General features: G+C 35.6%; 2 protein-coding genes across 2 annotated transcripts; one reads left to right on the plus strand and one right to left on the minus strand.

Moving 5' to 3' along the window:
• The first annotated feature begins 1,707 nt into the window (after nt 1–1,707).
• LOC137245459 (sperm microtubule associated protein 2-like) lies at nt 1,708–8,165 on the plus strand. Its single transcript, XM_067776141.1, has 5 exons — nt 1,708–2,076; nt 2,137–2,271; nt 2,339–2,438; nt 7,379–7,604; nt 7,797–8,165. Exons 1-5 carry the CDS (start codon nt 1,790–1,792, stop codon nt 8,048–8,050), a joined length of 1,002 nt encoding a protein of 333 aa, XP_067632242.1. The 5' UTR covers nt 1,708–1,789; the 3' UTR covers nt 8,051–8,165.
• LOC137245452 (kanadaptin) lies at nt 8,080–11,326 on the minus strand. The gene is made up of 4 exons (XM_067776129.1): nt 10,166–11,326; nt 9,976–10,112; nt 9,723–9,908; nt 8,080–9,665 (listed from the first exon to the last, which is right to left on the minus strand). The coding sequence occupies exons 1-4, from the start codon at nt 11,214–11,216 to the stop codon at nt 8,982–8,984; spliced, it is 2,058 nt and encodes a 685-aa protein (XP_067632230.1). The 5' UTR covers nt 11,217–11,326; the 3' UTR covers nt 8,080–8,981.
• Nucleotides 11,327–13,768: the final 2,442 nt, after the last annotated feature.

The following is a 13,768-nucleotide window of genomic DNA, read 5'->3' on the forward strand; positions in this document are numbered from 1 at the left end:
AATCGTACAAAAATCTAAAATCGATTAATCGAATCATTCGAATATTTTTAAGAGCCCTTTCAGATCGGTTGTTTTCGAACTTTCAGTCGATATAGGATACGACAAGACCGAATTTATTGTCCGAAAAGAGAATTGAAGCGATAATACCTGTGTGCAGTTGCTACATTCGAAAGTTATTTTGCTCCATTTTGGGATTGCATCGTTACGTTTGAGACATGCATGTGTTGCAGAAAGGGAAATCTCCTGATCAAAAAGGCTGCGCTAAATTAAGTTTAACTTTAAGCAATTTTTATACCTTTCATGTAAATGAAATGGTATATTAATTTCGTCACGAAACCCAAAATTGTAAGTCCTTAAAGGAAAATAGATAGACCCACCATTAAGTATACCGAAATAATCAGGTTGAAGAGCTGAGTTGATTTAGCCATGTCCGTCTGTCTGTTTGTATGCAAACTAGTCCCTCAATTTTTGAGATATCTTGTCCGATTAGACATTTGTCGGAACCGGCCGGATCGGACCCCTATAGCATATGTATATCTTCCATACAACCGATTTTTCAGAAAAAGACGATTTTTGTAATATCTTACTCAATTTAACAGATTGAAGCTTCAAACTTCACCATATACTTTCGTATATTGCACATATTGTTGCCTGAAAAAAGTGATGAGATCGGTCGTATATATAGTATATATTCCCCACAACCGATTGTTCAGATAAGAAATTTTTCGTAATTACTGCCCTATTTTAAGAGCTAGAGGCTTCAAATTTCAACGAATGCTTACGTATATAGCATATATTGTTGTCTGAAAAAATCATAGAGATCGGTGGTATATATATTATATACCCCATATAAACTGTATTTTTATGCCCCTTTTTTACGGCTAGAAGCTTCAAAATTCATCAAATTTCATCAAATAGTTACGTTTACGACATATATTGGTGAAATACGTGATTCGAAGTCACAGTTTTTACACGCAGACCACAAAAAACCTGAAACTTTGCATCCTCACACAAATTACCTACCTATTTTTTATTTTATATTTATCTTAGAAATCGTTTAGGTATGTAGATCTGTTCATTATATATTTATTATCCTATACATCCGATTATTCGGAGATTACGAACGGCATAAGATTATTGTTCAGCCCCATTCATGAAAGGTATGAAGTCTTCGGCACAGCCGAAGACAGTCCCGTTCTTACTTGTTTTAAGTTGATAAATCGCCAGCCTAGATGAATTGGGAGCTAAGGCCACGTTTACACATGCTGTCATCCACAATAAATACTTAATAGATAATCTACGCGTTTACATATGTTCCATCACTAGGAACTAGATTATTTTCCGTAAAGCTTGCAAGTTTATCTTTTTTTGTTGATACCGATTATCGAAAGGAAAACTTTATATGGAAAATCTAGCTATTAAGTTAACGATTAGAATATTAAGTACGAAAATGTAGGTAAGACTGTAAAAATAAAAATTGCATTGGCTCATATGGGAGAGATAATATAGTCTGTTTTTCGAACATAGCGATTTTTTGAGTTGATCGCTTTTTTGATCTAGGTGGGCAATATGATATATGCACATACTTATAAAATTTCTAAAATATTCGGAGCACTATGTGCTACATTTTATATCTCTTGAAACACTTTTCCATATGCTTTTCTGTTTTATTTTTGTACATCGAGAATATTGAATTTTTTCTTTTTCATATGAAGTTGATTTATATTTTAAAGAGAGAAAAACAAAATTTTCAGTGCATTTAATAAAAATAAATTAAAAAAATTGTAAAATGCATAAGATTTCGAGGAGTTCGAATTGTTGTCATACATTCGATAATTTGCCAGAAAATTTAAATTGCTTTTTGCCGGAAATATGTGACAATTGGCAAAAGCTTGAGGAACGCCATAAACAAATGTTCACAAAACGCAAGCGAATATTAATGTTGGCTCATCGAAATATACCGATTCGAAAACGTTATACAGCACAGTGTCCATGTAAATATAAGAAGCCAATTGAGTTTGTGCGCGAAAGAACAATGCGCACGCGGACAGAGCAATTAGCCTTGCCAGCTGTGCGGTAAGCAACAAAAAAATTCATATCTATCTGACCTTCAAAGACATACTCATTGTATTGTAGGAAGCTACTTTTATTCAAAGATAGTGTAAAGGAAATATTTAACCCCTTACAAATAATCGGATTGAACCGTTTAATACGTTTAAGCTTGTTGTCGGTCTATAGTCGGCTTAGTAATATACAACCGCCAGAGAAAAAGTTGGTATATTTGAATTTTTGAAATGCTCTGTAGCGCTCCTAATAACCATTTTTTTTTTTTTAACAGAATTCCAATACATAAATGGGATGAGGCAGAATGGAAAAAACATATAAAGTACCTAAAAAAATTGGCTAAACCGAAAAAAGCACCAAAACAACCTAAACCGGTATTTAATTTTTTTTGAAAGTCAACGGTTAACCATAAATTGGCTGCCGGTTCGAAATTACAGTTTGAAAGCAGAACTCTCTTGTTGCTCCCAATTGGCGTCAGTTATCGCGAAACAGGGATAACTGGCGTGACTAGCTACGAAACGGCCAAAATTGCTTAGGCGCTTAGCCGCCAATTAGTATTTAAATTTTTTCGAATAAGGTAAAGAAAGTTTGGCGAAGACGACATGGTCCACAATGTTCTCAAAATACGCCAAAAAAAAATGCAAGGCGCGATAAACCTGCGAAGAGTTCAGGCCGAACTTGGCTTCCAATAAGCGTCGGGTTTCTTTTATTTTTCATACAAATTGTAGTTCCCATGTTTTACGCCGACTCCGCTCGGCATCTGCAAGGCAGATCAGTTTTCACTCAGAAGCTTTTCATTGCGATATACACTCGAAGTGTCTGCAAAATCACTGCCGAGAGGCGACACCGCTTACAAAGTTTTTTCATATATGTAATACATTGGTACTATAGGTTGGATACACTCACAAACATCAGAGTACCGTTATATTGCAATTTAAATGTTTTTGTATTCATTAATAGAATGTACCTAAATTACAATTTCTTGTCACACTTATGCTGCTACCAATCACAAAAATGTTTGTAGGCTGTCTGTCTTTTTTTGATTTCGAATTCAAAACGAGATTATAATTTTCTTACTTAACTCCTAATGCCCGCTGGGAGCTGTAAACGTGGTCTTACATATATGCTTTTTTCTGAATTTTTGATGTTGCTTTGCCCTGGAAAGGAACCCAGGACCTTTGGTGTGGTATGCGGAGCACGCTATCACCATACTACGACAGCAGCGGAAGCATAGCACATATCAAGGATATTGGCATTCTTCAAACTTTGCTCAGATATGGCTTTTTCGAACAGCTACCGAGATGGTACGATCTTTCGCTTAACCGACAATATTCAATTAACTTACATATAATATAGCAGTAAAAATTATTTGTTAATTTAATTTCACTATTTTCTTCTTTTTTTATTTTCGTTGATTTTGAAGTTTTTTATTGAATTTTATTTCGAACGAAAAAACTATTTGAATACATTTTCGAAAAAATCGCTAAATCTAAGTTTTAAAACCCCTCATTTTAAGAATCGTTTTAAGTAAGCAATTCATTTCAGTTTAACAAATAATAAGTTTGAAGTATGTCAAACCCCGCATTCTTTTGGGGAATACAAAGTTACATTAATCGTTTTGCCACAAAAATTCATTCTAATGTATAGTCAAATCTAGTCCGATCGTAGCAGAATACAAAGCTAGCTATGTATGATAGACACCCCGACAAAATATGCATGTGGAACTTGTCAGAATAATAACGTCAACGGGATGACATCATCCGAATATTCATTTCTTCAAAATTATTCTTTTCTAGATTAAAATGATTCGAACTACAAAACCTGGTACTCGAAATTTTCCGAATTTTTCAATTATTTTCGTTGTTTGAAAGTTGTTACGTACTTTTTTGAAAATTTTGAAAAGTTTACAAAAAGTTTTATCAAATTCTCAATAAGGATTTCGAAATCGTTATTGTTGGGAAAACATCAATACTATATGTTTGATAGCAATTTTTATTTAAATTATTTTAGCGCTTCAAAAAATTATAGTTTAAACAAGAAAAATTTCCCAATGAATTAAAAATCAAAGGCAAAACTGCTTTCTCAATATTATTGACATGGATTGCTATGAAATATAAAAATTACAGTTTGAACAGCAAGTATCTGTAACAGCAAGTGTCTGTAACATCCTCTCCCCCGTTAAAATTTCACGAATTTTAACCAGCCACATCTAACTTTGCTAATTTGGTTACAGGCCGCTTAAATATTCCATATTTTGTTTTTACGGTAGCACATCTAACATTTCCATCTGCTGCTTGCATTACAGATTGAACGATCCCCTTTGGCCAATTATTGCGAGGCAAATTCGGATCTACTATAATGACAACATCATCAATTTTAATTGGGTCAACCTTTTGAAATCATTTACTTCGACGTGTTAAAGTTGGTAAATATTCTTGAATCCAACGCTTCCAGAAAATATCAGCAAAGTATTGTACCTTTCGCCAGTACTTTCGCAAGTTGCAATCGGTATCAGAAAATTTTCCCAAGGGTTTACTACCGCTGGAAGATCCAAGCAAGAAATGATTTGGAGTTAAGACTTCATCTTCTGTGTTTTCCAAATCTACGTAAGTCAGTGGTCTGGAATTTATAATACGCTCACATTCCAGAAGCGCAGAATACAAAGTATCGTCTCTAAAAATACGATTTAGCATGATGTTGTAAAGTACTTTCTTCACGGATTGTATTAAACGCTCCCAACTTCCACCCATATGTGGTGCTGCTGGTGGATTAAAATGCCATGTTGTTGATGCTGTAACAAACTTTTCAGCTATCAGTTCAAAATCCAATTCACAAACTGCTTTCTTTAATTCAGTTTCAGCGCCATGAAAGTGTGTACCATTGTCGCAATAAATCTCGATCGGTATACCTCTTCTCACAATGAAATTCTGAATTACCATTATGCAGGTGCTTGTTGTCATATCTCTTGCGATCTCGATGTGAATTGCACTCACAGTGAGGCAAGTGAATAAGACACCTCATCGTTTTTCTTGATGGCGAGCCACTTTGACTTGCATCGGTCCAAAGTAGTCAACACCAACATAAGAGAATGGACGTGCGAATGTGGATAGTCGGCACCGTGGTAGTGTAGCCATTTCTGAAACCGCTGGCATAGATGCTCTATTTCTGCAAAACTGACAAAGCCTACGCACTCTTTTAAGTTCCACTCGTATACGATGTATGTAGAATTTTTGTCGGATTTCATTTAAGCAGGTATCATGGTGCATATGACGCAGCTCTTCATGAAAATGGCGAATTATAAGAGTCGTTCCATAATTGTTTTTTGGCAAAATAATAGGTCGCTTCGAGTTTTCGGGTATAGTCAGCGCTAATTCTATTCTACCTTTTATACGAAGTACATTATTTTCATCTAAATATGGCGGACACTTGAAAACAGGAATAGCTTTTTGAATATTGCGTTTTTGTTTCAGAGTAGCAATTTCATCCTTAAAAGTACTATATTGTATTTTTCAATATATGTAATTTTCTACCATTGCTAATATTAAACTTTTATTTGGCATGTCGTAATCCTTGTTCATTCTTTAGCTTAAGACCAAACATGAAAATAGTAGCAGTAACTCGTAAAAGGCGATTCCAGCTTGAAAATTTGTTCAAGTCCACACAATTATCGTCGAAATTTTCCATAACGTGAACAAATGCTATATGTTGTCTTAATTCCTCATTGGTTTCCATACTGTTTGTGATTCTTTGAGGCCACGGTTGCCACAAGAAATCTGGTCCTGCAAACCACCTACTTTTCAAATCAAACTGGAAAGGTTTTTTCCATTTTGTAGCATCATCTGCAACGTTAAGCTTAGTAGGCACATATCGCCATTCTGAAAGCTTACTTCCTTCGAGGATTTCCCCAATACGGTACATTACAAATTGTTTGAAGTCTGTTAGCAATTGCATCCTCTTCTCTTGATACTGTTTTTCACGTTCCGCGTGCTCTAACTCCAAGCGTTGTAGCTCTAAATTTATTTTCCGTCGATTCGACCTTGATTTTGAGTTCGCTACAGCCGTTTTTGTTGTCCTTACACTTCGGGCTGACCTTACTTCCTCACTCTCCCTGCATTTAATGCACTTCCAAGGATGGGTTTCGACTTCAGAAGTCACTCCGGCGCAGGTGTAGTGATTCCAGGCATCACATACGTCGCATTGGACCATCTCGTCAGTATCGCCATGATTGCAGAGAGTACAGCTTTGGCCATTTGTTTTCGGAGGTGTACGAAACATTTTTAAGATTCACAATTTGCGCGGCGTATATTGAAATTAATAAAACGATATAATTAATAATATATAATTTTTTGAAGAATGTTGGGAAAAAATCAATACTATATGTTTGATAGCAATTTTTATTTAAATTATTTTAGCGCTTCAAAAAATTATAGTTTAAACAAGAAAATTTTCCCAATGAATTAAAAATTAAAGGCAAAACTGCTTTCTCAATATTATTGACATGGATTGCTATGAAATATAAAAATTACAGTATCTGTAACAGTTATTATTATTTAAAAAACCTCTAATTTTCACATTTTTTCGCAAACCCCTTTTGAAATTTTATTTGACAGTTATCGTTATACAATTCTTTGTCGCTGTTTTTAAATAACGAAAGTAAAACTAAAAAATATTTCCTACTGCTGTTGTAGCTGTGCTATTTCCTACTCTTGTTTCTTTTAATTAACCAACATAACAAAATAAACGACAACATAACAAAATAAACGACAACATAACAAAATAAATGACAACGATGACCCCAGCGGGTTAGGGGTCAGAATATACCCGCGGTAGGTATGCCTGTCGTAAGAGGCGGCTAAAATACCAGATTCAAGAGGCTGTGTAGCTCAACCCTTCAGGTTGCCAGCGCAATATATATCTTCTCCAAACCCAATTGTCAACCTCACCTATCCGCGGCGAATCCTGTTTCAGTAACAGAGGAGGCTCTGGCGACCCCAAGCTCCTCATGGAACTTTGGGGTGGGAGGGAGTTGATGGCCTGAAGGTTTAATGTGGCCACATAAATCGTTCCCGAGATGGTCGGGCTAGCACCTTAATGGTGCTGTGGTACCGGAGCGTACCGGATCTGTATCCGGCAAAGGACCATCAAATCCATAACACTCCCCAAAGCCTTCGGGGAGCAAACTTATCACTACAACAACAACAACTACAACAACAAAATAAATGAAATAATTAATAAAGTTTGCAAATTGTTTTTGCTGCAATTTTTTTTACTCGCATCTGTAAATACATTCTTATTTATTTATTTGGCATTATAGCCTGTAAAAAGTTTGAAACTTGAGCAAATGAGTCGATTCAAAGAGCTAGCTTTGCCGAAAACACACGAAGAACTTCAAAAAGAGCCTTGGGAATTTACACCAGGAATGAAGTCATACGAGCCCTCAGACCGTATTAAAGAGATCGCAAAACACAGAGTATATGATGATTCAATGGAAAATCAAACGTTACCCATACCCATTAATCCGGCTGCTTTAACTTATAAAGGTATTTTGCAAATTTTTCATTATACATAATTATAAGAAGGGATCAATAATAATTAAGACTTACAAATTTTTGTTGGTTCTATCGTTGAATAAGGGTTTCTTCAACTCAGCCGTCGATTTGTAGTTATATTTTTATTCATTTGAAAAAATCATACAACAAACCGCATTTATTAATTAATTCTTTAAACTGCAGCTTCGAAACGCACGCAAGAGCTGGCAACTGCTCGCGAGAAAGGAGTCGCGGAATCAGATCTAAAGGAGAATCCATTCTCCATATCGCCGAACGCTCTGAAAGCTAGAGCCACTAATCGCATTAAAGAGTTAGCAGAACCGAAAGAGTACGAAAATGCGCATATACGTGAAAATCCATTCTTAATCTCTCCAGCTGCCCTCAAAGCTAAAGCATCGCCAAGAATTATTGAACTTGCGAAACCAAAAGCTAGTTAATGTATTTTAATTTTGTGATTGAATTATTTAAAATGTTTAATTACTATTTAAAATGTATGAATAAATTTGTATACCTATATATACTTTTATAATGTCTTATAAATATATGCATATATACCTGTGCGTAAAAAAATAGTAGCAACAATGATTTTCAAATTTTATCAGCTAAGTTTTTATTTTCACAATTAATATAATAATAAAAGAAAACTTTAATTGTTAGCCCGGATCGGTACAACTGAACCGGATGAAGATGGCTCTAGGGATTTCGGGATTCCGCTGGCCACGTTGGGCGGACACCACGTCTTGTAGGGTAGCAAGATCTTTCCGGCCGAAAGTGGATGGCAGGAGATCTGCTGAAATAATTGGGTTCACTAAGGCTCACCTTTCAAATGGTCATTGCGGTTTTGACAGGGCACTGTCCCATGGGTATCAATGCGGTACGTCTCAATATACTGGAAACTCCATCCTGCTGCAGCTGTATGGAGGATGATGAGGTGGAATCACCAAATCACTTGGATCTCCCGAGCATTTATCCAAAGTTGAGATCGGTATCATTGGGAGTTTTATCGTTGATACTCAACGATTCTCTAAGTAGCTAGATCTAAGTCACCGTTATTTTTGATGTATGTGGTATCACAACGGACCTTCGTGTTGTCCAAGTGAGCTATCCTTATCAGGGCAGCTACCACCTCACCTAACCTAACCCAAACTATTTAAAACAAATTCGAAGACGTGTTCGAAAAATTGCATACCGAAAGTGTCCTAAAATTTGAAAATTTTCATGTTAATTTTTAAACACCTGGCCGCTATTTTAATATTTGCAGGTGTATAAAAAGAATGCAATTTCAGAATGCAATTTCAGAATGCATATTTCATACAATTAAAAAAAAAAAACAGTAAACGTTGCAGTACAGTAGACAAATGTATATACTTAGTATCCATATTTTTTATTCAATTCTGTATATCCATCGCCACTTTGATTAGGTGGCGGTACCCACTTTGCATATTTTTCGCTAGATTCGTGCTCCTCAAGTTCGTCCAAGTCAATTCCTTGCCGTTTTTGACGCAATCGCTGGCGTTGTCGTCGTTTTTTCCTCAAATTTTCCGATTCATTTACTTCATCTTTTTCGATTTTATTCGATAATTGTTTTAAAGTTGATTGACTTGTGTTTTCGACTAACTTTTCTTCTTCATTTGTAACTAAATTTTTAGACACCAGCCCAGCGGGGCCATATATCTTGCTTGTACTGTTCAATTCCTGCACAGGCAGTTCGGGAATCCCCTCATTTTTCTCACTATTCTCTGTTGGCGCAGATTTCACTAATACTGATTTCCGTGTTGCTGTGCTGCCTTCTTCATCTTCTTCAAATTCTTCTTCATCAGAAGCTAGATTTGTTACATTTGCTTTTTTTATTACCTCAGTAGGCTCGACTATCTTTGCTATTTTAAATTTGCTAAATTGATTGCGTTTCCCAATCATTGGTAGCTGCTTTTTCGCACTTTGAGCTTTGTTAGTAGACCCATCAAAATTGTCGAGCTTCAAATTAACTGGTTTGGCAATTTTTATTAAACGTTGCACCCTTTCTTTTTCGTATTTTAGGCGTTGTTCTTCTAACTATAATAGTAAGGAAATAAAAAAAAAAAAAAACAGTTATATATTATATATAGTTACCCTTAATTTGCGTATTTCTGTCTTATCAAGGTTAGCAACATCACTTGTTAGACTATCCATAAAATCATCTAAGTCTTCCATATTACTATCTTGTGTGGACTTTAGACGACGTTGAGTTTCTTGATAACTTTTTATATTATCTTCAACTTGTAAAATTTGTGCGGAAATATCCGCATCTTTATTTAACTAAAAAATTAAACAAAAAATTATATTTGACTGGGGCCATCACAGTATAGGTATGGTACAAGCTTACCAAATCCTCGTACGTCAAAGCCGTGTTGGCTGGCGGATTAGATTTTCTTTGCTTCTTTCGTTCAACGTCGCCAGTGCGATCAAGAAAATCGTCTTCATCAGAATCGGATTGAGTTTTTGCTTTTCTTTTCAAAGGCTCTGGAAATGAGATACATTTTTAAGACCATAATTCAAATTACACTTAGCTTTACCTTGATTTGCCTGACGCAAAACTCCATGTCGATCTAGAATACGGCAAGCTTCTAAAGCACATTGCACTACACATTCTTTCTTGCGCCCTTTGTGTACCACCTCAGCTATTATTGGCCGACCGTAAGCATCATCTATTGGTAATTCAACGCGGCACACAAATGATCCTACAGACATTTCATCACATTTGTATGCCAATTCTAATCCTTCGCGCTCAAAGTAACCACGCAATGTTTTCTTAGGATCATCAAGAAATAATTCTTCATTATTTGTGCTCGCATAGGGATTATGGGATAGATCGGTTTCCTCGTCTGCATCTTCTGCCATACCCCAGCTAATACCCTCATTTCGTTCGCGCTCGTCAGCTTCTGTCGATTTACGTATAGCTTCAGCTTCAGCTTCAGCTAATTTTTGCTTGTATTGCTCACGCAGTTCTGTTACAGTCAATTCAGATTCGGGTTCTTCGTCCTTTTGTGGTCCTTGTAATATATATGAACGTGTACTAGCACCCAATCGCATTATATGGCCTACACGTATGCGTATAAAGATATTAGGCGGTATACGTTGTTTATTTAAAAATGTGCCATGTGTGCTATTCAAGTCGTAAATGTACCAGCCTTCAGGAGGATTACGACTATCGTCAGCAGCAGCACTTTCAGTATTCGCAAGTTCAATTTGTTTTTTGGGTCGGTATTGGAGAATTGCGTGGTAGCGTGATATTGTTGGGTGCGCTAGTTCAATGTCGTTGGCTGGTGGTGGTAAACGTCCAAACTTCCAGATTGCTTGCGTTTGTAAATTTTCAATTTCATCAATAATTTGACCAGACTTTAATACTTCAAATTTAAAATTAATAGAATCGGGTGGTGTTTGCGACCATGGCGGCACTTTATATGGACAAACTGACGTTTCAATAGTGGTAGTATTTACCGGAGATGGTTTTTGTTCATTATTTACTCCGCTTTGCAATGTGGGCTTACAGATTTTTTTTTCCTGTTCATTTACTGCTTTTATCACTCCGGCTGTGGGCAAGAGTGGAACTTTAAAATCCTCCATCCTTATTTTCTTTTCAAAGCCTTCCAATCTTTAATTTACAAATGCGTGTATTTTTTTTTTAATTTCGCTTTATTTTGCAAACGTAAATACAACAGATAAAGAGAGACCGACAAACGTTTGACCCATTGTAAATTTTACCAAGTAGCGCAACTAACAGCTGATCGGTGAAAATTCGCTCATTCACACGCACAGTTCTCGACTCAGTTTCAAAAAAAACTTTAGATTATTGAATTCAAATTTTAAAGTGAGATAATCCTTACAAATTTATGTATACAGAATATATATGGCGTTTTTGTTGTTATTGAAACAATAATTTTATTTATATTAAAGCTTTTATCATTTTTTTTTTTAACTTTGAAAAATCTCCGAACACCATTCCTTCATTATATGACATTCGACTGCCTAGTCCACTGCCTTCCACTCTATTCGCAACATAACCTCTACTTAAGCTGCCAAACTATATAGTAAACAATGGTATGACCGCACGAAATATGAGCAGCTGACTATTGACATTGGATGTTTGGCTCTATCCCGTACAATTATCGATACACTACGGCCATCAGAGGGCTGTGTCTCCGCTTTCCGGTACACCCTGTGCTGTAGCTAAAGGCGGTGACACAATGACATTTTTCGATTTAAATTGAGTGGTGTTCATACTACTCCGTTTAGCTTACACAATAGTAATTTGCCAGCTTGTTGGCTCATGTCTAAAGCACCAACATACCTTAGTTCAGACTGTCAAATATGTGCGTCTTGCTATTAGGCGAATGGAATGGATTGAAAACATAAAACTTTGAAATTTTTGTTTGTTGCAAGAAAATGTGTTCAATGTTTTGGTTTCATTTTGAGTTTGCCATATTCTTTTGACATTGCCTACCACAGTGAAACGCAAAAAAAAAATTAGCTGATGAGATGAGCCAACCATATAGTTGAGCTATGCGTAACTGACGTTTAATTTGCAGTTTGAAACAATTTATAATGCAATTTTTTTTAAATTGGCAATTTATTATATGATAAATTGCGTAATGAATTGCCCAAATCGTATAAATTGCCAATTTTTTGTGTGCTTGTACATAGTATTATGCATTCCAATAACATCGCCAAAATCAACCAAGATGTTGCGTTTGTAAATATGAAGGAACTTCAGACTTGGCAATTGAAGTTTATTACGCCTTGCCCATTCACATACAACATTTCGCGAAGCACTGTTGTAAACATTCTCTCTATACAACAAAAATACTTGCAAACATATTTTGTGTCGTAATCGATTGCTATACTGTAGTTTTTAATTGCGAAAAATGTTAGAAAATTTACCAACCAGTAGGAAAAATAATTTCACTTACAAAGTGTGCCAACACCCTTGGTCAAAGCAAATGTCAAATTCTTCTTCATATGATCTGCTTGGAACAAAATTTGGGAGATGGCTACTTTTCAATATCAGATGGCGCCAGTGTCGCTCATTCTACCGTTCTCCATAAAAATACGTGCAATCTACTCATAATGCATAAGCTTGTGTTAAAATCATCTATATTAAAAACTGCTTATGTGTCGGAGCTGTAAACGTATACACGTGTAAAAAAAACACCGCTACTATGTTCAAACAGAAAAATAAATTGAGGCAATTTCGATTTAAATTAAGTGGTATTCATACAAATCAATTAAGCTTACACAATAGTAATTTGATAGCTGGTTGGCTCATCTCTACAGCAACAACATACCTTTGTTCAGACTGTCAAAATGTGCATGTTGGTATTAGGCGAATAAAATGGAATGAAAACATATAATTTTGAAATGTTTGAGTGTTGTAAGAAAATGGTGTCAGTGTTTGGTTTCATTTTGAGTTTGCCATCTTCTTTTGACAATCCCTACTCCAGTGAAATGAAAAAAATTTAATCAGTTGATGAGATGAGCCAACCATATAGTTGAGCCATGCGTAACTGACGTTTAAATCTAATCAATAAACACACTTTACAAGATTGCATTTGCAGTTTGAAACAATTTATTACGCAATTTTTTTTAAATTGTCAATTTATTATTTCAATTTATTATATTGTAACGAATTTAGGGCAATTCCGCTTATTCCAAAACTTCTGATAACGTTCGAATCGCTAAACTGTTGAATAAATAACGACAGTATTCAATAATTCAAAAATGGTCTTTATCAGACTACTTCAAAGTACTTCGCAATAACATTTTACTTCGCAACCAACAGCGTGCTTAAATCAAATTGATTCTGCTTAATCAGCTTTCGCTCCTTTTATACTCTCTGCTGCCTCGTTCGCATACTTCTAGGCGTTTCTTCTTCTAGAATTTACTACTTAGTCACCAGCTATAAACTTACTAGCTATAAACTACAGATGCACGTTTATAGCCTCTCGCATAGCTATATGCGTGTATATATGTGAGAACTACTTTGCTGATGATTGCATACTTCTGTGAGTATCTCTCCGCTGTTTGTATGCACATATGTGTATACATAATGATTCATTTGTTTATGTACATACACGTGACTGCTTAGTATCGGCTTAGAGATATAATATTCGTCAAAATAT

The sequence above is a fragment of the Eurosta solidaginis genome, chromosome 1 (genome assembly GCF_040869045.1).
Source record: "Eurosta solidaginis isolate ZX-2024a chromosome 1, ASM4086904v1, whole genome shotgun sequence".
Lineage (NCBI taxonomy): Eukaryota > Metazoa > Arthropoda > Insecta > Diptera > Tephritidae > Eurosta > Eurosta solidaginis.